Source organism: Peromyscus eremicus, chromosome 3 (genome assembly GCF_949786415.1).
Source record: "Peromyscus eremicus chromosome 3, PerEre_H2_v1, whole genome shotgun sequence".
Lineage (NCBI taxonomy): Eukaryota > Metazoa > Chordata > Mammalia > Rodentia > Cricetidae > Peromyscus > Peromyscus eremicus.
This window is the reverse complement of record NC_081418.1, coordinates 3,644,122-3,669,249: the sequence shown is the minus strand read 5'-3', so window position 1 is coordinate 3,669,249 and position 25,128 is coordinate 3,644,122. Positions and strand designations below refer to the sequence as shown.

The following is a 25,128-nucleotide window of genomic DNA, read 5'->3' as shown; positions in this document are numbered from 1 at the left end:
TTCTAGTTTTCGAACTTAAGAAATATCTTAATAATTTTACTTGGATTTTTACTTATCCCTTCAAAAAAATTATTATTTGTGATGTAAACTGAAATATATAATATTGTCATTGACATGAATGAGGAAAAAGAAGAGTTAGACTTTCTTCCTCCAGTTGCTAGTGAAATGGTCTTCTTAACAGCTGGCTAGCCTACTAGATTGGAACCCTGGACACTCAAGGCATTGCAGGAAGGAGCATTTCTTAGTAATAGCTCCCTTCCACATCTGTGGGCTTCAGCACACATCCCTAGTGTGTTTCTGTGATGACAACTAGTTATCCATCCCAGTGTGCTCTAACATCCCTTGGGAAATCATTCATTCCCTAAGTTTCTATGTCATTCTTTGAGTGTGTACAAAACATGGAAGATACTACTTAGCATCCAAATAATATCTAAAGTAATTGTTTAGCTTGGTCTGCAATCAGAGTGTAGCTGTTCTATCATCTAACTCAAAGGCTAGCTGTAAAATCCTTGCAATGTTTAAGAATATCTTATGCCTGGGGAGAAAATTAGGCCTAGTAATTATGGGTAAAAAAATGAAATCAAGATTTAATGTGGAAATCTAAAGCTCACTTAAAGTAGCTTCAGGAAATATAATTCTTGAAAAATCTCAATGTCTAAATATATTTTATTCAGAAATAAAAGAAGAGGAGAAGGGTTGCCCAATAGCTTAGATTATCTTGATATATGTACAAAGTAATACTTTACATTCAAAATGCAAAAGATAAAAATTATAGTTTGAATACCTTATTCTAATGTGTGACTCATTTTCAAGAAAGAACCAATCCAAATATTTTGTTAAGTGTACGTATAAATTATCAAAAAAAAACATAGAAATCATGATTATATTTAATAAACAGCTCTCTGATAAAAATTTCTCATGTGTTTATGAAATTATCAAAGGCAGGACAGCCAGACAAAATGAGCCCAACTGTAGAGTATCAGAAACCATTTACAAAGAAAACCTTTCTTTTAGGATGTTGTAGTGGGTACCTGTTACAGTAATCTGTAGATTATCTACAATAGGATGTTTTTTTAAGAATCTGGGACCATAAAGGTCAAATCAGCAGTATCAGTGAGGTACAGAAGTCAATCAAATGAACAATAAGAAAAAGTCTATTCAGTTTGTTATTAAAGTGTTATAAGGACCTTAAAGGATTCAGTAATCAAGCCAGGCTTGGTGGCACATGGCTTTAATTTTAGCACCTGGGAAGCAGAGGCAGGCAGATCTCTGTTAGTTCAAGGCCAGCCTGGTCTACATAGTGAGTTCCAGGGCAGCCAGGGCCATGCAGAAACACCCTGTCGAGAGAGAGAGAGAGAGAGAGAGAGAGAGAGAGAGAGAGAGAGAGAGAGAGAGAGAGATGGGAGAGAGGAAGAGGGCAAGGGAGAGGGAGAGGAAGAAAAAAGAAAGGAAGGAATTCAGTAATCAGAGAGCAGAAACCAGCCTGGCCAAGAATGAAGTCAGAGATGGAGCAAAGACTGGATTTCTGTGAAAGACTAGATATCATAGGGGAGAAGGCAATATTTAGGGTTCAAGAAATCTGAGTTGTTTGCAGGCTACTGAAGAGAACTAGAAAACAGACAGCTTCTATTATGGCCACAGCATGCTTGGCTACTGTCATATCACCAAAGGAATAAATGGGGAAGGTGAGGAAGAGAGATTCTTTCAGAGCCAAATGTACCAGCTACTTATCTAGTAATGTTTGATTCCAGTGATCAAAACCAATTAATTCTTCTTTAACTCATTAAGTATCTAGAGTGCTTGAAAATCCAGAACCCATGGGTATATTTAATGACCTTCTTCAATTCCTCATTCCTTCCTCAGTCTCCCCTAGATCTCTTTACAAGAGAAAGCCAAAAACAGCAACACTGTTTTCAATAAGAAAAATAAATAAACAATGGCTCTGTGCCAAATGTGATAAGCCATACTACTTCTGTTTTAATTAACACATAAACGGGATTCAACTATCAAAATTTAGTTGACATTTATAATAGCATCCCAAACGCCAAATTATCTATTAAAAATGCTGTGTTTTGCAGTTTTGAAGATTGAATCCATTCATAAAATTGATCAGTTGTGTTCGGTCATCCAGCCTTCTCCCTAAATGTTGTGCTCAAAACCATGCTTTGCACACGCTCTTATAGCATGTTAAGTTTTCTGGGATGTTAATGCAGACAGGAATCAGCTTTTAAAATTCCGCTGTCCTTTTTTATGGGGAAGTTGTCCTGATAACAACCATTTACTACTCTTTTTCTTTTGAGACAGAGTCTCACTGTGTAGTTCAGTCTCGTGTCTTGAACTCACATTGGTCCACCTGAGTCTGCCTCCCAGGTGCTGGGATTACAGTCCGCACCACCCCCCTGGGCTTTCCTTACTATGTTTTGAATGTAAGCTTCTACAGTACTGGTGTGAGCCTAGGATAAATTAGGGCTTGTTCATTCCCTCAAAGGTCATACAGGAGCCCATCAGAGAAGAGTGTCATGAAACGCTTTGTTTCTTAATGCCTGTTTCTTCTGGGGCTCAGCTTCTAAGCTAAGCATTGGCCATAGCTAGTCATCAGAGGCAACATCTTCAGAGCCCCACCACCACCACCACAGTCCTTCTAAAAGGACCAAGAGAAAAGAACAAAAGAAAACAAACAAGGGAAAAGAAAAGAAAAGGCCATCAGGGGCATGGCTGAGTGACACCTAAGTGACTCAGGCCAGATTAGGTACTGCCAGGCCCCTTTATCCAATAAGCTCCCAAGTGCACAGTTTACTTCTAGAAAAGCAGAGGGTGGGGATGATTAACTGCAGTGCTAAAGGAGGAAGCGTTTGCCCAAGATTACTTACATTAATAAGGAGGAAGATAAAACATGATACAGTCATTGAGCCTGCCATCAGGTTAGGAAAGCCGCCAAGGTGAGGTCTTAAAAACACCAGCTCTTTCCTAACAAAGCAAAGAGGAAAAAGAACAATACATCCTATCTTTGTGCATATAATTTTACTTATTTTGTAAGTCCAGATTCAGGAGGAAAATGAAAACAGAAGAAAAATTATCTTTCTAAAAGCTCTTATTAAAAAAAAAATACCATGTAAGACAATCTATCATTTAAACTATTTTTTTCCCACTAATTGTGTCTCTAATGTTTTGAGGCCCTGCAGCCTCTGTTCAAAATTAACAAAGAAATGAATAAGTCACATCTGCTGGCATACTTCTCTGGTGACCCTTCTGTCTCTCTCTTACTTGGGTGCTCTGTTGTAAAAACAGAAGGGTAAAAGTAGCACAGTGGCCCCTACCCCTTGTTTGAAGACACAGCAGGTCAGAGCAACAGTCAGAGCTCACGGGCATGAGAGGTGGCTCAGCATCTTCAGAGCACTTGCTCTCCAGGGGACCTGAGTTTTGTTCCCAACAGGTGGCTCGCAGTGTCTGGAACTCTAGCTCTTGGGGATACAATGCCATGTTTGGGTCTCTGCAGGCAGTAGTGTATAAAAACACAATTTTTTTTTAAGTCACAGGCTTATAATTGTCAGGAGAAAGGACATCAGAAAGTACTACCTTGTTCACATTTCTGTTTCTCAGAATTAAATAAATTGACCGATAAAATCTAGGAAATTTTTTTCCACTTTAAAAAAATTGACTCATTTGCTAATGAAAAGCCTTTATGTCAAACAACAACAACTCTCTAACATAAACCAAACTCCTTGTACCTTGACACATCTCAGAACTCCATTGCTGGGATCATCATAATTTTGGTCTTTTCTTATAAGGAAAATCTCTTAACAAATAAGATGTAGCATACATTAAACCCTTTTGGAGTCCCTCTGGCAGCGTGCACAGGTACCAAAATCACTGAAGGAGCAGTTTTCCACTTGTGGGTATACATCAGTCATGCAAGAAGGGGTGGGGGAATTAGGTCAAAGGGTCTGTCTCTTTAAATACAAAAACACTGTCACTTTGTTTTTTCATATGTTTCTAGAGAGGAGATTAGGATGAATAGCATCCTAACCAGCTTGTAGAAGTTGAACTGTGATGGGCTATTAGCTCTCATCTCCCATATCCCCTTGCATTCCTCTGTCCCTAGGGAAAATACTGCTATGGTTTTATAGGAATGTCCCACCTGCCTCCAGATGCACAAAGGCTACTGAGTTTAAAGACCATTGTGTCTCATTAGTGCTGAGCAAAGTGTTCATCATTTCTTCACCACCTAATTCTAACTAATAATTGAATGCTTCTAAGTTTTCCCATCTTTACAACACGAACAATTATGAAGTTCATACAGGATAATGGAAGCCTGATGGTTACCCCTCTTTGATGGCCTGTATTAGTAGCTGAACAGGAGAGACCTTGGTTGTGTGTATGTTTGATCATAACAGATACAGATGCTTGTGAGTCTTGCACGGCATACACATGTGTAGTGTCTATGAGCCAGGGCAGCTCTCTTAAGAAAGCACCAGGTAACTATCATTTGCCCATATGTCAGAAGCAGATGTCTTGTCTTTCACTTATCACTGAAAACAGATCAGGTAGTTGAATACAAAGCCTAGCTAGAATGGCTGTATTCAGTGGCCTCTGTATTGGCCCTTACCAATGAGGCTGGGAGAAATACGTAGGCTATCACTCAGTGAACCCTGTCTACTATAACTAATATTCTATATCTAAGTAGCTTAGTGTTTTTAAGATTTTGATTTTTGACCCATGGGGATTATCCTCTGAAATCTCATCCTAATTTCCAAAACTGTCCTGTTTAAGCAAGGAGAATTTTATCAAATGCCTGCTCCTAATACTACCTTTAAACCACTAAAGCCCAGAAATTGCTAAATATTTCTGAAGTCCAAAATAGCTTAATAAATATTCCTCCAGACCGATGATCATCCTGACATGCTAACAGGGGCATGAAAACCCACAATCTCTTATGATTGACATGCTTCTCCTAAAAAAGGCACAAAATGAGACATGTGATGTTCTCCTTGGAGAGTCAAAATAATTCCCATGGTTTTACTTTATCCTAGAAATGAAATAAATGCCATTCAGGAGAGTTTTCCATCTTTCTTAAAGGTCCATTTTTTGTTCTTGTGGTCCAACCTTAGATGGATATCCCTGCTCTAATTTACTTTTGAGATATTAATTAATTAATTAATTCTTCTTGGACCTGGATAGAGTTCTGCCTGTACCTTATGGAAAGACTAAAGGAGCATACCCAAAAAGACATAAATTATAACACACGCGCACGCGCATACACACACACACACACACACACACACACACACAGCAGCAGCAGCCTCCGCCGCCGCCGCTGCCGCCTCCTCCGCCGCCGCCAACACTGGATGCATCAAATTGTAAAGGGACGGTAGCAGCCCACTGGGCAGGACTTAAATAGAACTTGCAGGTTCTGCCATTTACTCTCTCGATCCTTTCTGAGAAAATCAGAGCAAACATCCTCAAAGTCACAGACAAGCTTCTTAAAGGTAATCCAAAAGCTCTCAGGAAAATTAAAAATGATAGAACCATCAACTTTCTTCACTCAGAAACTCAGGTGTTCTTTCTACCTGTGGGTGATGCTCTAGTTGCTCACTGCCATTCTGGGGACCACACACATCTAGGGTGTGCACTTCTTTGCCACCATGTATTTTCTATCCTCTGTGCTTTTCATTGACTAACAGCACTCATAAATCACATCCACAAATTAATTTGTCATTGGTGTGTTCTGTTCCTTGGGAGGTGGGGAAGAGGCAGTATTCATTATTCAATGGGATTTCCTTTATGCCAGGTCCAGATTATAAGGAACTGGATGTCCACCTTCGAAGGATGGAGTCTGGATTTGGCTTCAGAATCCTCGGGGGAGATGAACCTGGACAGCCTGTAAGTTGAATCTACATTATTTCCACGCATGACTGTTTTGTGTATAAATACCAGGGAGAGTATCATTCAGTATGGTATCAAAAAGGAAATGTATAGAACACAAGGCAGACTGCAGTCTGTGTTCTCTCTTCTAGTTCTCTTAACAATACTTCACAAAATACAAGAATCTCCACGGCCATTATCTCCCTATAAATCTCACTGGGAGTGACAGTACTGTCTCTAAGAATGGACTGATTCCTCTTGAGTAGTTCAATTATTCAATGGTTCTGGAACATGGGATTCTTTAAAAGGCAGTCATAAAATATGACAGAACAGGAAGCTGGAAACCACAGAATCATATATGCTTACAACAAAAACAATGAGGAGTAAAAACCACAGGGGTAAATAGAAGTAAAATCAAATTCTCTGCTAAAAAACCTGAGCCAAACTGAATTAAGGCATTATGAAAAGAATATTTTCATGAAGTCAGCAGCAGTTGAAAGAATTTGAGAATGGTTCTGTAGTAATTTTTATATTAATATATACACATGACCATATGGGTATACATATTCAGAATGAAAACATAAACTAGCAATACTCATTGAGATACAGAAAACATAATGAACTTAGATTTGTGAGCTCATATTAAAATATCCTTCCTGAAACACTCATTGTAGAGATGTATCTTAAATGGTGCTCAAGGAAACAAAGGCAAGTATGGATGCATCCTATCCTAGCTCATGTGAGACACCAAACTGTAAGCCTCAGTTTGCTCATCTGGAAGATGAGGGCAGCCAGAATTACCATCCCATAGAATAGCTTTAAGGAGTAAAGAAGACATAAGTTAAAACTCTTGGTGCCTGGACTGTAACACGTTCTAAATAAATGCCTATGACCACCAGTTTTGTCTACCATCATTTAGTAGATTGTTACCCAAAAGAAACATAAAATGGATCAGCAGAAATTTCCAAAAGGAGAAAACACCAGTCTAACACAAGAAAGGAACCCATAATAATTAAAACTGTCCCCAAGCAGATGGCCTTTGATAGTGTGAGCCTCTTCTCTCTGGACATTCAGACCGAGAGTGACAAGAATCCTGCAGACACCTCCTCTGCCCCCCGTGAGAGGAGCTCCACTAGGTAATAGGAGGTGTCTTACTGCAGAAAACTACAGGGGAAAGCTTCCCTAATTCCCGGGAATGAAATGGGTAACAATCACCCAGCATGCCCTAAGCCTCCAGCTGCCAAGGAAGATGGAAAGACACACTGGCCAAAGATTGGTCCCATTTTCCCTTAGTGTTTCAGGAGGGGAAGAGGATCCAAGAAAATGCCGGCCCCAAGGAACTTCAGACTTCCTGGAGGGACTTAGTTAAGGATAGTACATTCTTTTGCTCCCCTTCACAGCAGCATTCCCCCCACTTGTCACCAGTTCTGAGGTCCTCAGTCACCTGATCAGTCCTCCAGCCTCATTCCCAACAGCTCATTTCATATGCAAATGACTGTGATGTCATAGCACTCTTTTACCTATGTAAATGTTGACTGCATTGATTATACCTCCAGGTGCCTGGCCTCTACAGGATGTTTGTCTGATTTGGCTTCCCTCAGAATTGCTCAGACATGCTTGTGTGTTCACACATTCAGTTTGGTCAGGAAGAATTCCTATTCATTCTAAAGGATTTCATCTTCTCCTTATATTTCTTATTCCATAAATGAAAGCTATGCCATTAACCAGAGTTAGCCAAAACTGAGCTTAAAGTCGTCATCTACCCAAGTCCACCCAGGACTCAAAACATCAATTGAAATGAGTTTGCTAAACTGCAAAGAGACGAGTGTCTCCAAACTGCACTATAGACACTGCTATCCACTGATATGTGGACATCTCTAATGTAACAGTTTCACGGTATATAAATTGAGTTTTGTCTAAGTCCAGTGAAACACTGTGTACACACACAGGGCACATGAAGTAGGTTGATTACTTGTCAGTACTCACAGAAGCTGAAGATTCACTTTATGCTAGTCTCTGGCTCAGGAAAGCTTTCCAAGATAGCCGGAGTCTCAACTGCCCATGCCTCACAGCTGTGGAACCCCCCCCCCAAGCAGCCCACTGTGGGTTTTATACTCTGAAATAACCAGGACATTCTGTTTATAGGGGTAAGGGAACATAGCCCAGGCTATCCTAGCCAGCCCTCCTTATCTGAGGGTGTTTTATTCTCAGAACATTCAAGTTTTTCTTAAGGACTACAAAGAAGAAGGTAGGACAGCTGTGTCAGTCTAAAGCCACTGAAGAACCACCCTGCACACCCACAGCCGTCCTCAGCTTTGGTAATTCACTAGCACAGCAAGAACTCGAAAACGTGCCATGATTGTAGTTTTATTATAGTGAAAGAATAGGCATGAGAACCATGCAAAAGAGATATGCCGACAACCACATCAGGAAAAAAACCTCAAATGCACAGTCGCCCATATTCCACAGCCATTTTGCCAACCAGGATGTTAAGCCAAACTTTGGTGACCAGTGTTTTTAACTAAGGTTTCATACATGGACACAAGTAATTGCATCATCAACTCCAGGGTCAAATTCCATCTCTAGTGCTCTCTTTTTGCCAGAAGTCAGACTGATATCACAGGCCTCAATGGCCCAGTCCTGTAGTTACCAGCTTCCTAAGACTGTGTGAGTGTGGCTGGCCAGCCCTGAGTCATCTCATAAACCATGTCAGCTGTGGTCCAAGGAGTTCACCATGGACAATACAGACATTCCATTTGGAAAGTTTGGCAATTACCTCTCATGAACCAGGGACTTGGCCTGGACTGTAGCTTGAGTTTTTCTCTCAGGGTCCTGCCAAGCCCGGTCAGTCCCGTAGCCCACTTTTAAAATAAACATACAGACGCTTATATTATTTAAACTGCTCAGCCATTAGCTCAGGCCTACAATTGTCTAGCTCTTACTCTTATACTCAGCCCATTTCTGTTAATCTATATGTCACCACGTGTTCTGTGGCTTTACCTACCTTTACATGCTGCTCCCTGGACGGCAGGCTGGCATCCCCTCCAGACTTCCACCTCCCAGCCTCTCCTCTCTGTTTATCCCACCTATCCCATACTTCCTGCCTGGCTACTGGCCAATCAGTGTTTTATTTATTCACAACATATAGGACATCCCACAGCACTGGACCAAGGTAAAATTGTTTAGAACAAAACCATTGTCTTAAAAGATACCAAATAAAAGAACTCATAATAAAATACCAATATATGTTAATTCATAACTTTCTCTGCAGTAGTGGGCACTGAGATACTGCAAAGTATGTAACAATAAACCCAGACAGAACCCGCCATGCTCAGGCTGACATACCAACTTCAAGAGTTCTTTCCAGATAGATGTGTTCTCTGTTCCAAAATACACTGACTAAAACGCTTTTGCTCATCATACCAAACCATTAGCTTACTCTTTTTTTATTTTTTACAGTCACCATGGAGACTGTGAAAGATTATCACAGCTGACAATTTTGCAGGACATTGAGGAAAGTTTTCAAATAGCATTAATCACACCTTGGATAAGCCTTGTTGGCTATGGTACCACCACTATATAAAGCTCCATGAGCTTCTTGAAGACAGGGACTACAATTTGATGGGGATTTTATCTTCCAACCTGATACAAATGTATGTGTTAAGTGGGACTGAATAGAGTACTTATCCCATACAAAACTGAATGCTTCAGAGTGAGTACTGATCTCATATCGAGGTCTCTAGAAAATGGGAGCAAGCCAGTTCTAGAGGCACAAATATAGTTCCAGCAGCCCTGTGGCATGCTCTTGCTCCCTTGGAATTTTTATACTGTTGGGTACTAATTCATTTTTGTGTGTGTGTGTGATTTCCATTTTCTCTTGAAAAACAAATCTAATGACATTTCTATTATGACAACTGGCTGGAGCCAGTTAAGACCAAGCATGACCATAGTTCCTAAAATTCCTTTGATGCCTCTGTCACTCATTTCCCCAACTACCTTTGAGACTGCCATCCAAGACAGTTGGACTGAAAAAAATTAGGAGGGTGAACACCTTAGAACAAAGGAGCCTCTAGCCTGGGCAAAATCATAGTTTATACAAGCCCTAAGCAATGAAAATATTGCCATTTTAATTCAACAGAGCCTATAGGTCCTTTCTCCTATGTATAAATACACATATATTAAGTTATAAAATGAATATAAAGCAAAACAACAATGTTCCAATCCACCTCACGGTATGGATTTTGGTATCTGCTGGACCCCTAGGCACATAATTGTCTGTTTGGGAGTTTGGGAGATACACCAACACCCCAGTTAGTAAACATCAGCCTCAGATATCCTCTTCTCCAGAGGTAGAGGGGCTTTGCCCAAGTCATGAGATGTGTGTAGACTTGGCTAGCTCGAAAAGGGAGATGCCCTTCTAGAGCTGTGGTTCTCCACCTGTGGTGGTCAAGTAGCAGATATCCTGCATATCAGATATTTATATTATGATTATAATAATAGCAAAATTATAGTTATGAAGTAGCAACAAAATAATTTTATGATTGCGGTCACTACAACATGAGGAGCTATATTAAAGGATCACAGCATTAAAAAAGTTGAGAACTACTGTTCTAGTCTTAATCCAACACAAAAGCAATAAAACTGGCTAGCAGAATGGAACATACGTTGCACTAAAGCAAGAGCCAGTGAACATGTTCACAGTCCCCACGTGGGCTCAGGACATCACCTCTGCCTGTTTTGTACACAGGTTCCCTGATCTCAGACCTTCTGAACACAGTTCTTTCATTCCTAAATCCTTCCTCCCTTCAGCACAGCAGCTAGGCATCTGTGATGCCTTATGATAAGCCTCAGATTACATGGATTTCTGGTTATCTTTATTGTTCTTACTGAGATTTATTCCTGTTTATTCCTTCATTTAAATGACTTAAAACATACTCTTACTGCAGTTTCCAATTTTTGGCACTTCAGCAATAATGTAGAAACTTAACTCATCCTAATGCAAGAAATGCTAAAAAGAGAGCCTTTGAAAACAGAATGCTGCACCTCAGAGAATGACTGTGTCAGTATCAGGGAGTTTACTATAAGAAAAATCTCTCATCAGCACGTCCTTCCTGCTTCTCCATATGCTGAGCTCAGAGATAACATACAAACCCAGTCCCTGCCTCATTTAATTGCTGATGTGCTACAGAGGCTGAGGCAAGTAAGGTGATGTGTTCATCACCCACAGATCTCACAGATCACATCAGACAGGTTTCTGTCTCCATATACATGAAGTGGTACTGGGGTTCACATTGAACGTGACAACTAGGCTTCCACAAACAATGAACGGTGGGGCTCCTGTTCAAGCCAAATGTCCAGGCATTTTTTTCTTAAGAAAAGAAGAGAGAGAGATGCTTTTCACAGTTAAGTAACAATAGAAATAGAAAGAAATGAAAAATTGCCAGAAAGGAACAAAAATGAGATTTCCTGCTGTGAACTGAAAAGCAATGAAAAGGCATCAAAATGGAAAGATCTAGAAACTATATCGGAAAAAAGCCTGTGTGGAGACAAACCTTCCGAAATAAAGGCAAATATTGGACAGACCTGTTCCTCGCACTGAAGGCTGATGCAAACTCCTGGAGTCGTTTTGGAAGGAAAGGACCGGAAACGTCTGCCACTGTGGCAACTTGCGGGACTATTGCTGAACAGATCTGCTGGGTTGCGCTGACTTTGGGCAGGCGGTGCAGGAAGGATGGGGCTGATGTGAATGAAGGCTGCAGAGGTCGTTTGTGATTTGGATTTGGTCTTGTTTTCCTTTGAGCAGTATCTTTTCCCCTAGCTTCCTGGTACATCAACCGCTTGAATTAAATTGCTATTTCACAGTGCATATTGTTTTGTTCTGTGCCCTCAAAGCTTGAGATACAGTAGGATTGTGAAGTTGGTTTGTTTCTTTGGGGCTTGTTTGTTTATTTAGAATTTAATATATGAGTTATACTATTTCCCCTCCCCTCCTTTCCTCTAGCTCCCCCTGAGCCACACACCTGAACCCCCTCTCAAGTTTATGGTCTCTTTTTCATTATTATTGTTACATAAATACATTCATAAATAAAACCTGCTGAGTCCATTTAGTGTGGCTCATACCTATATGATTTTAGGGCTGAGCACTTGGTGTTAGGAAAAAAACATAATAGAAAAGACCCAGGGCATGGACTTTCATGCAGACATGTTTTCTATCTGTTTTCCCACTAAGTTTTTCCTTCTGGGCCAGAATAATAGAGATGTGTCAGAATGTTTCTTTAAGAGCATGGAGAACAGAAATCTAAAGAATGAGTCTGAGGCTGAAGAGTCAGTTGAGGTCAGGGGGATAATGACAAGGGCAAGGCTATATTGACTGGGCTGGCTTGCCGGCCAGCATGGCCAGTGGTCAACAAGATCAGAAGGAAGATTCAACTTGATACATAAGGGAATCTAGACTAACAAGTTTCAGTATGCCTGGAAAGTGACCAGTGCAATGGGCCAGGGACAGCTTGGGATATGACCAGTAAGACCATAGTTCCTGTGGCCATTGAACCAAACGGAAATGTTTAATCTAGCTCAGGTACTTAGCAAACATGCAAAATCTCACACTCAGGTGGGGTGTGTTGGCCACACCTTTACATCAGAAGGCAGAGCCATGCATATCCCTATGAGTTCAGAGTCAGTTTGATCTACATAGAGAATTCTCCACCAGCCAGGGCTACATACTGAGACCATACCCCAAAACGTATACCCCATCTCTAGCCTGTAAAATTTCAAGGGTGGTTGATCTAGAAGAGTTTGAAAGCTCACACCTGATACCTATATACCTTAAAGTTGGCAAACAACTGTCTGAAAGAGTTGGGTATCCTGAGACATGGTCTCATGAGCTTATACCAGTCTGTAACACTTGCATTGGGAAGCTAACAAAAGTTACAGTACAAAAGACAGTCATAAATTATCAAGTCCCTGCAGTTAACATAGCAAATGAGAAATAATAGAATGTATTGAGTATACAAATCACATTTGAAGCCTTTTAGAAGTAGGTTTTTCCTGAATAGAGAGAGACATAAAGCTATCTCTGTATCACCAATGAAATACAACACTCAAAGGGATGAAACTGCCAAAGGCTGAGGAGCAAGAGTAACAAGAGAGTTGGAAGAGTGGTCAGTCTCTGTCAGCAAAGACAGCAGTTCCTGATGGACGGAGCAAAGACCCTTTAACTGATGGACAAACACCTCTGATGCCTCTCCGCATGCCAGGCACAGGTCAGGTTGTAACACACAACTCAGGTCAATAGCTACAGCAACACTTTTAAAAATAAAGCAGAGGATATATTATACAATATAATTACACATTATTGCATATAGAAATAATTATGTAACACTACTTAATAAGTAATGATATGTTGAATTTATTTAAAGTGTTAATTGAATAGTCTATATAAAAATAAATACTCAAGATTTGAAAGAACAAAGTAAAAGAAAATTTGAAAGATTGAAGCTTTAAAGTTTTTTAAATGTGTTCAGGCAGAAATCAAGTCTCACCCCTGCTGGCTAGCTTTCACCGTTTTGGAAAATCTACATGTGCTACCAAAAGAAAAAAAGTAAGCACCAGTTTTACCCAGCTGTGAACCACGTGAGCTACAACAATCAGCCTAGTAAGACCTGCCCACTGCTGCATAATGGCACAACAGTCGTGAGAGTAACCGACAACCTTCTGATTGTAAGGCCTGCTCCACAGGTTTAAAACCATATCTGGCACCATGATTGAAGCCACCAAGAACCCGTTGCTAGACAGGTCCTTGGGCACAGGAGAACCTACAGATGTTACCTCACTAAATAGGCATAAGGTTAAACTGATTCCCAATGGCTTGTTGTTATACCCACAGATTAGTGCATCTCTCAACTCTCATCAGAAAAGCTATTTTTTTTTTTTTTTTTTTTTTTGTAGTAGATGGCAAATAGCACAGAGACCCACGACTGGTCAAGGTACAGAGAAGAAGAGACTGTGGAACACTCGGCTCTAAATGAGACATCTCTATAACACCCCTCTTCCCAAGGCTTACGGATCATTACAGGAAAGGTGGTGTGAAGACTGTAAGAGCCAGAGAAAGCAGATGACTATAAGGAAATAGTATTTTCCAGACACAGCAGGAAATGAACAGCCCATAGGAGCTCACTGTGCACAAAGGCTGTGCAAGCTCAAGCCAGACAAAATCTCAGCCTGGAGGAAGGGAGACAGAAACAAAGCACCACCCATAGCTTATTGGCAACTGATAACTGCCGGGAAAGGGAGAGTCGGTTTCTTGAAAGGTGCAGCCCCTGAAGGGTTGGCCGTGCTCCACCGAAGGGTACACATCCAAGAGTACAATGGGCAGCATTGTTCTCGGTGAGTTTAGAAAGAAAAAAGGGACAGAAGGGTTGGTAGGCAGGGAACAGAGGGTGATCTGGGAAGGGCTTTAGGGAAGAAGGGATACCATCAAAATACGTGGTATGAAATTCTCAAAGCATTCACAAAAGTGAGGGAAAATGTGTTCAGTACACTTCATTGTCATTTGACACTTCAAAGTGTCAACTTTTCAATGATGCCTACTCTAACCCTAATTGCCTTGGCCACATAGGTGGCACCCACACACACCTTCTGTTTTTCCCATTGTACATATCTTCTAACATACTATTTAGGTTGCACATTTTTTACATTTTTTTGCACCCCAGGAATGGTGGCTCCATAAGTTGAGGATTATTAATATTTGCACTGTGGATTCCTGGCATTCTATAGTATCATCCCTACACTCCTCAGTGAATATTTGTTGAAATGAATTACTGTTATCACAGCAATATGACAAGAAAGCAATGTTTTACAGGGATTTTCCATTAACGAGTGACATCAAACTAGCAACAGAGAATGTAGCATCAATAGTATGCGTACATCCTTGCATTTTCCCCACAACAAGAGAGTCACAGGAATTTCCCAATGTGTAATTTAGCTTTCCTAGGTTTGTTTAAGGCCCTGTTGTAACTGTAGGCTCTCACAGCTGTAAACTTTCATAGGTTAGAAGCAGAATTTTGCCTTTGAGTTGGTAATTAGCTAGCCAAAAAGTTCATAAACTGTTTTCTTTATAACTAGTTATAAACTTTCCTACTTCCTTATACAGGAAATTAAAGGTTGAAGCATTTTCTTTGGGCAAATCCTACTAAATGCAGCTTTTATAGAGCAGTGGAGAAACAAACACTTATTTTAACTGGCTTTTGCACAAAGCACTCAGAAAACCTTTGAAGCACTCCATAGTGGGCTGAGCCTTTTGAAGAGCAGATTGGAATATCTTTAGAAAGAAATTCAAACATTCAGGTTGGCATGACAATAATGGGAAATAGATTGTCAGAAGTGTAGCCATCTTCTATACTATGGCAAGTAGGTACAACAGGTTCAAGGAAAAGAACAGGGGTTGCAAAGTCTTCCCGAGACAGCAGAAGTGACAGGCTCCTCAGGGCAGTGGAAGCAGTTCACCATCGAAGCAAAGCTATTTCTCACCCCACCCCTCCAGGAATAGTAGACTGTGGCAATACTGTGGGAAATGGTCACTCCTCTAAGCAACGTGTAAGGATATGAAATCCTTCAAACTGTGATGTTGCCTGTACCTAAGAGATCTGTACGTTCAGATCCAGTTGCCATGTTGACAGACATGAGAAATAGGACTAAGTTCAAGAACATCCATTCTGGGTACCAAGCCTGAAGACATGCAGGTCAGCTTGGGGCTAGTCTACAAGCTAGCTGGCATCTACAGATCTGAGACTTGAAAGAAATTATTATGCCTGAAAGAAATCAATTTTTGAGCAAAAGATCGCTTTATCAGAATTTAAAACCTGGAGTGAGGCCTCTGTAATATTGTCAGGCCAATGAAACCACTGCCTTCAGGAGCCATACAGCTCGGGTACTGGCAAAAGAAAAAAAGAGACCTGCTGTGCACAACTTGGAGAAATGTTTTTGTAGGTTAAACAGCAAAACTAAAATACTAAGCACCATTTCTTTCCTCTGAGGAAGCAAAAAAAAAAAAAAAAAAAAAGGTCTTGCTTATAGTCACTAAATCAAGAGATCCCGCTGGATTCTTGCAAGTCATATATACTGCTTTTCGTCATGGTCCTAGTTTGGGGTATTATAATAATACTTTGAGTTCCAGAATGCACACCTCCTCCCTTCCTGGCACAGTGGTGCTGTATCTATCACAGAAGCATTTGAGCTGACATGGAGCTGGGAATGTTTTTATTTGTGCAGAGGAAGACAGTGTTCTAAAGAAACCCTCAGTGAATGAAACAAGAATTTGGAGAAGGTTCAGCTGAGACTATTTGAGTACATCAACTAGCCAGAAAACAATATTGTTTTGTTTTCTTTTTGCTTTACCTCTCCAATGTCTCAAAGTAAACAAGCAAGGGGGAAAAACTGAACCTCTGTCAGAGTTTAATGGTGGTTTCCCTGACATTTGAACACGTACGATGTTATGCAGAAGTGAAATTTTCTCAGTGGCCTCTCCCAGCAATCCTATGAACTGGCCTGATTGTCACCCCGTTTTGTAAGAGAAGGAGGTGAGGCTTGCAAAGCTTAAGAAGCCATATTCAAGCCTAGACAGTCAAGAACTGGTGTGACTCCACAGTATTTCAGTGCAGAGGTCGTGTGTGGTAGTCAGCTAGCATCAGTGTGTTTTGAGTTATAATCCCCCTTAAGGCTGACAGTTATGAGGCAGTCAGCAAATGTCCCCTGTGGGACACTTACTTTTCTGTGAGCAGTAGACAATGGGAAACAGTACCTGAAAGGACATCCGCCCTGCCTCTCAGCATCTACTTTTCAAGCGCATGCCCTTGTATATGCATGTGAATGCGCTCTCCTCGTTTCTAGATTGCACGCCCTTGTATATGCGTGTGAATGCTCTCTCCTCGTTTCTAGATTTTGATTGGAGCCGTCATAGCCATGGGCTCCGCCGACAGAGACGGCCGTCTACATCCAGGAGATGAGCTTGTCTATGTGGATGGGATCCCGGTGGCTGGCAAGACCCACCGCTACGTCATCGACCTTATGCACCACGCAGCCCGCAATGGGCAGGTGAACCTCACTGTGAGAAGAAAGGTGCTATGTGGAGGTACGTACAGAGGTGGGCGGCAAGAGTTGGGCGTGAGGCAGTGGGACGCTCCGGGGAGATGATGAGGAACTAGAGCAAACTTAAAATTGGTTTCTGTGTTATGTGGGAAAAGAAACAAGCTAGATGTTCTACAAGTAACTATTTTCCAAAATGGAGCTTTTCAACCCCACTAATCCAGCCTTTGAGGCCGACATTTTAAATGCAGTCATTAAATTTTCCTAGGAAAGCCTGGGGCTGATTCAAGATGTGTCTGCTCTGTGCTCTTTGGTTCATGCTTGTTATGAGGAAAACATTATAATAATGGAAAATGTGCCTTTTGAAAATGTTTCTCATTGTGTTTACAAACAAAAAAACTACAGCATTTTTATACTGTAATAAGGAAACCAGGATGGAAAATTAGCTTTCATTGTAGCGCCTGATAAAAGGTAACAATATGCCTACCACCCTATATGGGGAACTACAGCTCTCACACTGAGAAAACATAATTCATATAGCTCTAAGCTTATGAAACAGATAAATTAGAAGTAATTATTCCCTTTACAGCTATTTTCTTGGCTTCAAAAAGAATCCACCAAAGACATATATTTCAAAGTCAGCCCATATACTCATACTATTCTCTCACTGGCTTCCCCTCACTATGAAGCCCCAGTGGATCGTTCTTTTCCAGGGGGTATGTCTACTGCCATCCCCACACTGGCTTTATCACCTCACACTGAGATCTCACAGATCTTTTTCCTAAGACCTGACCATGCTTTGTCTTGTCAGTCACAGAAGCAGCAACTCCAGCCGTACCCCCTTGCTCTCTGTCCCACAAACCCACTGGCCTATCTCCTCAGCCACCTGAACTCCCCCGCTGCAGACTCAGTTCTAAAATTAGGAGTGAGCTTAGTCACACAAGCCCTTTGCATTACAGATAAGGAAACTGAGGCCCAAGGAATAATAGATTGCCTAACAGTCACAGTCAGTTAGTGACAATGTCAAGATGGGCTCATCTCTGGTGCCAGTCCTCATTTTTATGCTATTATCAGCTCCAAATTCCACCTTAAGACACTATGCCCACTCCCAGAGACAAACCAAAGGCAGATCACTGATGAATGTCACTCCCTAGTTCTTCCATATGTGTTCACATATAACATTGGAATTTTTTAAAAGGCCACCTGCTAATCACAGGCTGTGGGTGAATAGAAAGCATAAGATTTATTGCTTGGACTAAATAGCGTTTTCTTTTTGAGTCCCATAGAAACTAGCCTTTGAGCAAGGGTAGTCATTTCAAACAGCAAATCAGACAAATCATCAGACTTCACCAGCAGAGACCACTATATATCTTGCACTGGATGGAGGTTTTGCTACAAGGTACCATCTGTCTTCCAAAATTCATGGCATACCACTTGACCCAAAGAAATAAAACACCTTGAATTATGCCTTCTCCTTGAGCGAGTGGCCAGGAGGGAGACAGTGCTTGCTTGGTTAACATCTAATTGCTTCTCTTCCCTACAGAGTGATTTTGAACAAAAAAAGTTTGCTGTGCTATATGTACTGTAACCTGAAGATAAATTAAAAAGATAACTGATTTATGAAGAAATACACTACAAAGTACAAATCCAGTATACCAACATAATTTCATGCTCTCCTTGCCACTAGCTGATTATTGCAAATTAAATTTTGTTCTAATCAACCCAAGTTGTTGGAGTATAGGCCAAATATTGCACAAAAGTACTCTTGCCATTTGTAGGTCATGTGACTTCTGTAAAGCAATCTTTGCTGCAGTTCTTACAAGCTTCTTTCTACCTGGCTTCTGAGTGCATTTAATTCTTGATCATGTTCCACTACAGATTACTCGCACTATGAGAGATTCCATGTTCATTCAGCCCAGACTCCTTGAAAGCACCACCAGTACTGAAAATTATTAAATTCAAGACAGGATGCTTTGAGGGTAAAATAAATGCCTAAAATCAGGGTAAAAGAAATCTACAAGGCATAAGAAAACAAACTTCCTCATAGCTGCCATTTCTTCAAAGTGATAAAGGACAATTCCAGATGGATGTGACAAGGGAGATGTCTTTTAAAGTTATGCTGCTGTTATTCTGCTCTGCTAAGCAAGGCAGTGGGAAGGGCAAGCCTGACTTAGATAGGATGGTCCAGAGCTAATGGAAATGAACAGTCAGCTTAGCAGAAACAAAGACACAGGAAGAGAAATTGTTGGTGCATTATCTCATAGCAGCACTGTTTGGAGCTTGGGGAGCTGGGGGATGGCGCAGCCATGAGATTACACCCCTCCATCTTACTCTGGCCTTGGCTCGTGCAGATATACTGCTTCTTATGAGAAGGCAGGTCCTGGTTTCCAAACTGATGTATCAGAAAAAGAACACATGAACCATAGCATTCAGATAGGTTGATAACATTGGGCAAAAAGTAAAATGACCCAAAGGCCTGCTGCAAATACTAAATTCTAAGAAACATGTGCACACTAAAAGTAGAAAGGCAAAACTTTTCAGCTATAGGCTAAATCATCAAAAATGAGAAATTGCTGAGTTAAAGAACAAGCAGTGTAGTAACCCTCCGGTGTCCTTTCCAGGGGAGTCACCAGCACAAATCTTGCCCATTGAACTGGTTTTGAGAGCTGTCTTATCCATAACTCCAGCATTTGGTTGTTGTTTTTTCCCCAAGGATATTAAGAGAGTGACTTTAATTACTATGCTGAAAGTATAAATATTTATGTATTTGATAGCTCAGCTTTGAGATATTCAACCTAATGACACATTGTTTTGGATGCACACTGTTTGTCTGAGAGTAAGACATCCCTAAGGAATTCCCTAACTTGTGAATCGAGAATGAATATGAAAGAAAGTTTTATGGCTTAATCAAAACATGTTACAGTCAGTCTCCATGCTATCAGCATCTTTCTCCAGTATCCAAGGAGAGTAGAACTCTCGGCCCAGCGTTAAGGAATGGGGGCTTACTGGGAGCACTGGGAGACAAGTTGGTGGGCATAGCCCTTGGTCTTCCTCTACCCTTTGCCATTCTAAGTGAATTTCCTTTTCCTTTGTGAACATGTCACTCATCCAGTAAGCTGTCTACCTTGACAAGTATAAACCAGCTCTGCCTACACAAACACAGGTAGGGCCACACCCAGGGCTGCCTTCCCCATGAGGGTGTCTATACATATGGGTACCCCAGCCCAGGTATCAGGCTCTATTCATATGCATGCCCCCTGGCCCTAGCTCTGCTTCAGGGCAAGATATACCCATCACAGTCTGGAGGCAGGCACAGTCCATCGGACTTACAGAATCCTCAAGTCCTGATACCTAGAATGAGCGTCCAGAAAGGAAATGAAAGCTCTGATTACAAAAGTCCTGTTGGACCTTTGGATTCCTCACCTAGAGAGCACATGAATAAATTTGGTATTTACAAGAAGCGTTGGAATATTGTCAGGAACATGGTGACTCGGACAATGGGCAGCCATGATCCAGCTCCAAAAAAATTAAGAGAAATTACAAATCCGTAATCCTATCAACTCTCCCTACTTATAAACATTGGCAATCGGTTTTAACAATTAGCATATGAAGTTTAGACCAACAATGTGACAATGGGAAGCAAGTCTCACCAATAGTAAATGCTTGAGTCCAAGGCTTCTCACCTGTGGGCACCATCAGCCATCCCCACTCTCCCAAACGAAGAGTCTCTTCCAGTAAAGTGTCACAATGATTTCCAGTGTCACCAGTGGGGTCAGAACAAAACCTAACCTAAAACTTAAGTCTTGACGAGGAAACGCTAAGTGACTGGATTTTGAGTGACCATGTGTGAATGAACCAAAAGGCACCAGGTACCCTGAGACGTTGATAATTTTTTAGTGTACGTGGTGTTGAGTTGCCTGGCCTTTTGCTGTATTATCCTAACCCTGTTGATGGCTACACCACAGAAAGGTTTGGAAAGACAGCAGTCCTGCTCAAATGAAGAACCAGCTGAATAGGAAGCATTTGACATCAACTTGTCAAAGATAGCAGTGCTACAAATACCAAGTGTCAGAGACCAGAGCAACCCTGGGAAGGCTTGGAAGTCCTCCCAGTTAACTGCCTGACTTAAAACATGCTCATTTTGCTGATGATAAAGGGATTTTTCTCAGGAGGTTGGAAAGGGATCCAAATGCAATAGGAAAGTGCCCTGATGGTGAATTTGACTCTTCCTGTTACCCAAGGATCACTCACATTGACTTAGTCAGTGATTCTCTCACTCTCGAGAACCCACAATCTAGCCACTCCCAGCCACTTACTCCAAAGACACATAATTTTTCTTAGTTGCTGATTTACTGACAACCACAGCTCTCAACTCCCCTAAAATATGAGAGCCAGAAAATGAGATCTCTCTTGTCATTGCCTATGACATTTAGTTACTGATTTGGTCCAATAACTCTGGAGATTTTCAATTTAATGTAGCAGCATAATAATTGTTTGTTTTCTTCTCCAAGACTATCTCTAATCACTTTATTTCCAACTTTCACAAGGACTGATAAAGGACATGTGCTTCACCAAGACAATAACGGCCTGTCTTTGAAGGAGGCTTCTCAGCAAGGAGGGTACATTTTACAGACAGAAACACCCAATTCTAGTTCAAAGCAGGGAAAGGAAACAAAATGGACATTTTGTTCTTTTATGACCTCAGTACATTTCTCACAAATGAAAATTATCTTTTTATATTAAATACTAATTAACTATATCTTAAAGAAAAAGCTCAGATATATCAAATCATAATAGCACTAGCTTGGATCTCAGTTCTTCTGTAATTAAAAGAAATGAAGAAGGAAGTATGTAGCTCTTCTACGGCTCTCTTCTCCCTTTAGTGTCCTTAATAAACTACCTTCAAAATATTAATTAATTTTATAAGGCCTTTGTATTACTAAGTGACTTAATTTGCAATTATTCTCTCAAAAATTTTAGTTGATTTAGCAATGCTTCCCTTTTTGGGGGTGTGTGTGTGGCAGTTTTGAGACAAGATTTCTCTGTGTAGACCAGGCTGGCCTAGAACTCACAGAGATCCTCCTGCCTCTGCCTCCCATGTGCTGGGATTAAAGTTGTATGTCACCAGCACCCAGCAATTGAATGCTACTTCTAATGTCTTGGTATATGAATAAATGCAGTTCTTTCTCTGGATATCAGTACAAGAGAACATCTCCTGGGAATCTCTTTCCCCCTTGATGTCCTTATTTCAGGATTGTTCATCAGCTCTCTATTAGTATAACCAATACCTGAGATGAATTAGCTTAGAATGAGGAAAGGTTGTTTGGTGTCACAGTTTCAGACACGACCCATTTGCTTTGGGCCTGTGCCAACACGCAGTGATAGAAGCACATAAAATAATCCCACGTACATCACAGTTAGAGAACAAAGACAAGGATGGAGGGGGACTGGTGTCCCACAATCCCCTTCCAGGGTGCTCCCCAATGAACCAAAGGATCCAGCTAGGCCCCACCTCTCAAAGTTTCACTCCCTCCCAGGCATGCCACACTGTCAGTGCTGGAACTGCAGCTTGTGACCTTAACAGGCTTCACGGGTAACAGGCTTTCTGCGGATCATTTTTACCCAGTATTCTAAATAAGAGTCAGTATCTACAGGCCCTGCAAGAAGTCAGGAACTGTGGTCATTCTCTTTTATTATTCCACTGTACAACATTTTTTGATTCTGTGATGAATATTAGGAAGGAAATGGAACAGTCCTGTTTTTCACTACAATACTCTAAGAACCAAATCAGCTCCTATTATCCCACTCATTGCCAGCACCTAGGTATGAAGTTAAAATGACATCCTTCCTGGATGGCAGACCAACTTTCATTTCAAAAACAAGCTTCTTGGTACTAGAGGGAGATGGCTCAGTCGCTAAGTGCACTAGTTGCTCTTCCAGAGGACCTGGGTTCAATTCCCAGCACCCACATGGCAGCTTATAACCATATGCTACTCCAGTTCCAGGGGTCCAATACCCTCTTCTGACCTCCATGCACACCGAGCATGTACACAATGCACATACATACATTCAGGTAAAACACCCACACACATAAACTAATAATTAAAGCCATAAACTAGCTTCTCTTAGCTCCAAATTTCCTATCATATTGCCACATAAGTATGCTTGTTTCATTTTGGAAGTATTAGTTAGGTTTATCTAATTAATAACGAAGTGTATTTTGTAATATGGGATTCATATGAACAAGACTTCAAACACTCTGTTGAGATTCAACATTCACAGTTTGTCAACCTGATATTGGATTTGATCCAGAGAGTATAAATTTTCAATGAAAATCTCAATTGGTTTGCTTATTCTTTTAAACTACCTTATTGAATATAGCTGATGGCTGTTACATAAAATAATAAGCAGGCCACTTTGGCTAAAAAAAAAGAGGTCTCTTTCCCACCCATTTGGTGTGACTCGACACTTGTAGGCTAGAAAACTACCAGAAGATAGAACTGTGGCTATTTATTTATTTTTCAAGACAGGGTTTCTCTGCGTAGCCGTGGCTGTCCTGGAACTCACTCTGTAGACCAGGCTGGCCTCAAACTCATAGAGATCCACCTGCCTCTGCCTACTAAGTGCTGGGATTAAAGCTGTGCACCACCACCGCTGCCTGGCTGAACTGTGGCTCTTTAAAACAAAAACATACGTTGGCCCCCTTTATGCAACCATCCCATGTTGCTGGCCCCACTTGCAGGTACAGCAGCCTTTTCCAACGATCGTGAAACGTGATCCTGATTCCTACAACTCATTTTCCCCAGGCCTACTGTGGGGAAATAAACAGACACTTCATGGGTGCGTCCTGAAGATGGGTACTTTTCTGTTTGTTCTTTTTAACCTGTGTGTGTGTATGTGAAAGTACACAAATATCTGGGTGTGATGCAGGAGTGCTTGGCACACTTGTAGGGTGAAGAGGACAGGCTCAGGCTTGTCCTTGCCTTCCACATTGTTTGAGGCAGGGTCTCTTTGTTGCTTGCTGTTGTCTACTCCAGCTGGCCAGAGAGCTTCTGTTCCCCATTGCCTCGTAGGAGCACTGACCCCACAAACATGCTCTAGTGTCTGCCTTTATACGGGTTCTGGGGGTTCAACTCAGATCCTCATGATTGCACAGCAAATATCTCACCCACTTAACCATCTCCCCAGCCCTTTTATAAATTCTCTCAGTGAGTCATATGCCCATGATGATTTAGGATTCTGTCCACTTGTTTTCCTATCATCTTTAGTCGGTTACTATGCAACCAAGAGGCTAATATATAAAAGTTGTCATTGTCTCTAGGACTTGCAGTCATAACGAGAGAGAAAAAAGGCGAGTACCAACCTCAGAGGAGGCTGATTGAGAGTTGGAAGGTTGGGGGAGGCTGATAGGGGGAGGCTGATGGGGTGGGCAGGACTCATGGGGTGGGAAGAGGCTAATGGTGGGGGTCGCCCGTGCTTTGGAAAAGGCTAACAATGGATGAAGCCCTGGTGGACTAGAGATCTGCAGCCCTTCAAATACTCTGCATATCTAGAGGGAAGATCATGCCTGCTCCTTCTGAGGAATTCAGTAAGGCCTTTCCTAAACCACTGAGTTCCTGCGTACCCTGGTCTGTATTTCAGGGGAGCCCTGCCCAGAGGACGGGAGGGGTCCGGGCTCGGTATCAACCCACCACAGCTCTCCGCGCAGTGACTACGCAACCTACGCCAACAGCAACCACGCCGCCCCCAGTAGCAACGCCTCTCCGCCTGAAGGCTTTGCCTCACACAGCCTGCAGACCAGTGATGTGGTCATTCACCGCAAGGAGAACGAAGGGTTCGGCTTCGTCATCATCAGCTCCCTCAACAGGCCTGAGTCTGGAGCCACCATAAGTAAGTGACTGGCTTGTCTATGTTCAGATAAGGGGTCTTACAGTTGTTTGTTCTAATGACAGTAATAACAGAAGAAGAGATCAGAGAAAGGCTATGGATATACTGCGTGGTCTAGATGTCCCAGGCTATGAGCACAAAGAAACATAAACCACCCTTGACACTGTTAGGTTAATGTCACTCACCTTACGTTCAAGAAGAGTGCAAGACTACAGCAAATGCTCCCTAAACACTCAGAGCTGTAAACGCTGTTAGTTTATTTGTAAGTAAAATAAAATAAAAAAAGAGTGGTGTGTG

The 25,128-nt window shown here is 41.5% G+C and overlaps 1 protein-coding gene and 1 pseudogene across 1 annotated transcript in view; one reads left to right on the top strand and one right to left on the bottom strand.

The window, feature by feature from the left end:
- The window catches only part of Magi2 (membrane associated guanylate kinase, WW and PDZ domain containing 2), a 609,708-nt gene that overhangs the window by 448,318 nt on the left and 136,262 nt on the right, over positions 1 to 25,128 (top strand). The window contains exons 12-14 of the mRNA XM_059256447.1: positions 5,789 to 5,880; positions 16,798 to 16,990; positions 24,586 to 24,834. Of these exons, the coding sequence (XP_059112430.1) occupies positions 5,789 to 5,880; positions 16,798 to 16,990; positions 24,586 to 24,834 (534 nt within the window). The remainder of the gene's footprint in view (positions 1 to 5,788; positions 5,881 to 16,797; positions 16,991 to 24,585; positions 24,835 to 25,128) is intronic.
- On the bottom strand, positions 9,322 to 9,449 carry LOC131907599 (U4 spliceosomal RNA; annotated as a pseudogene).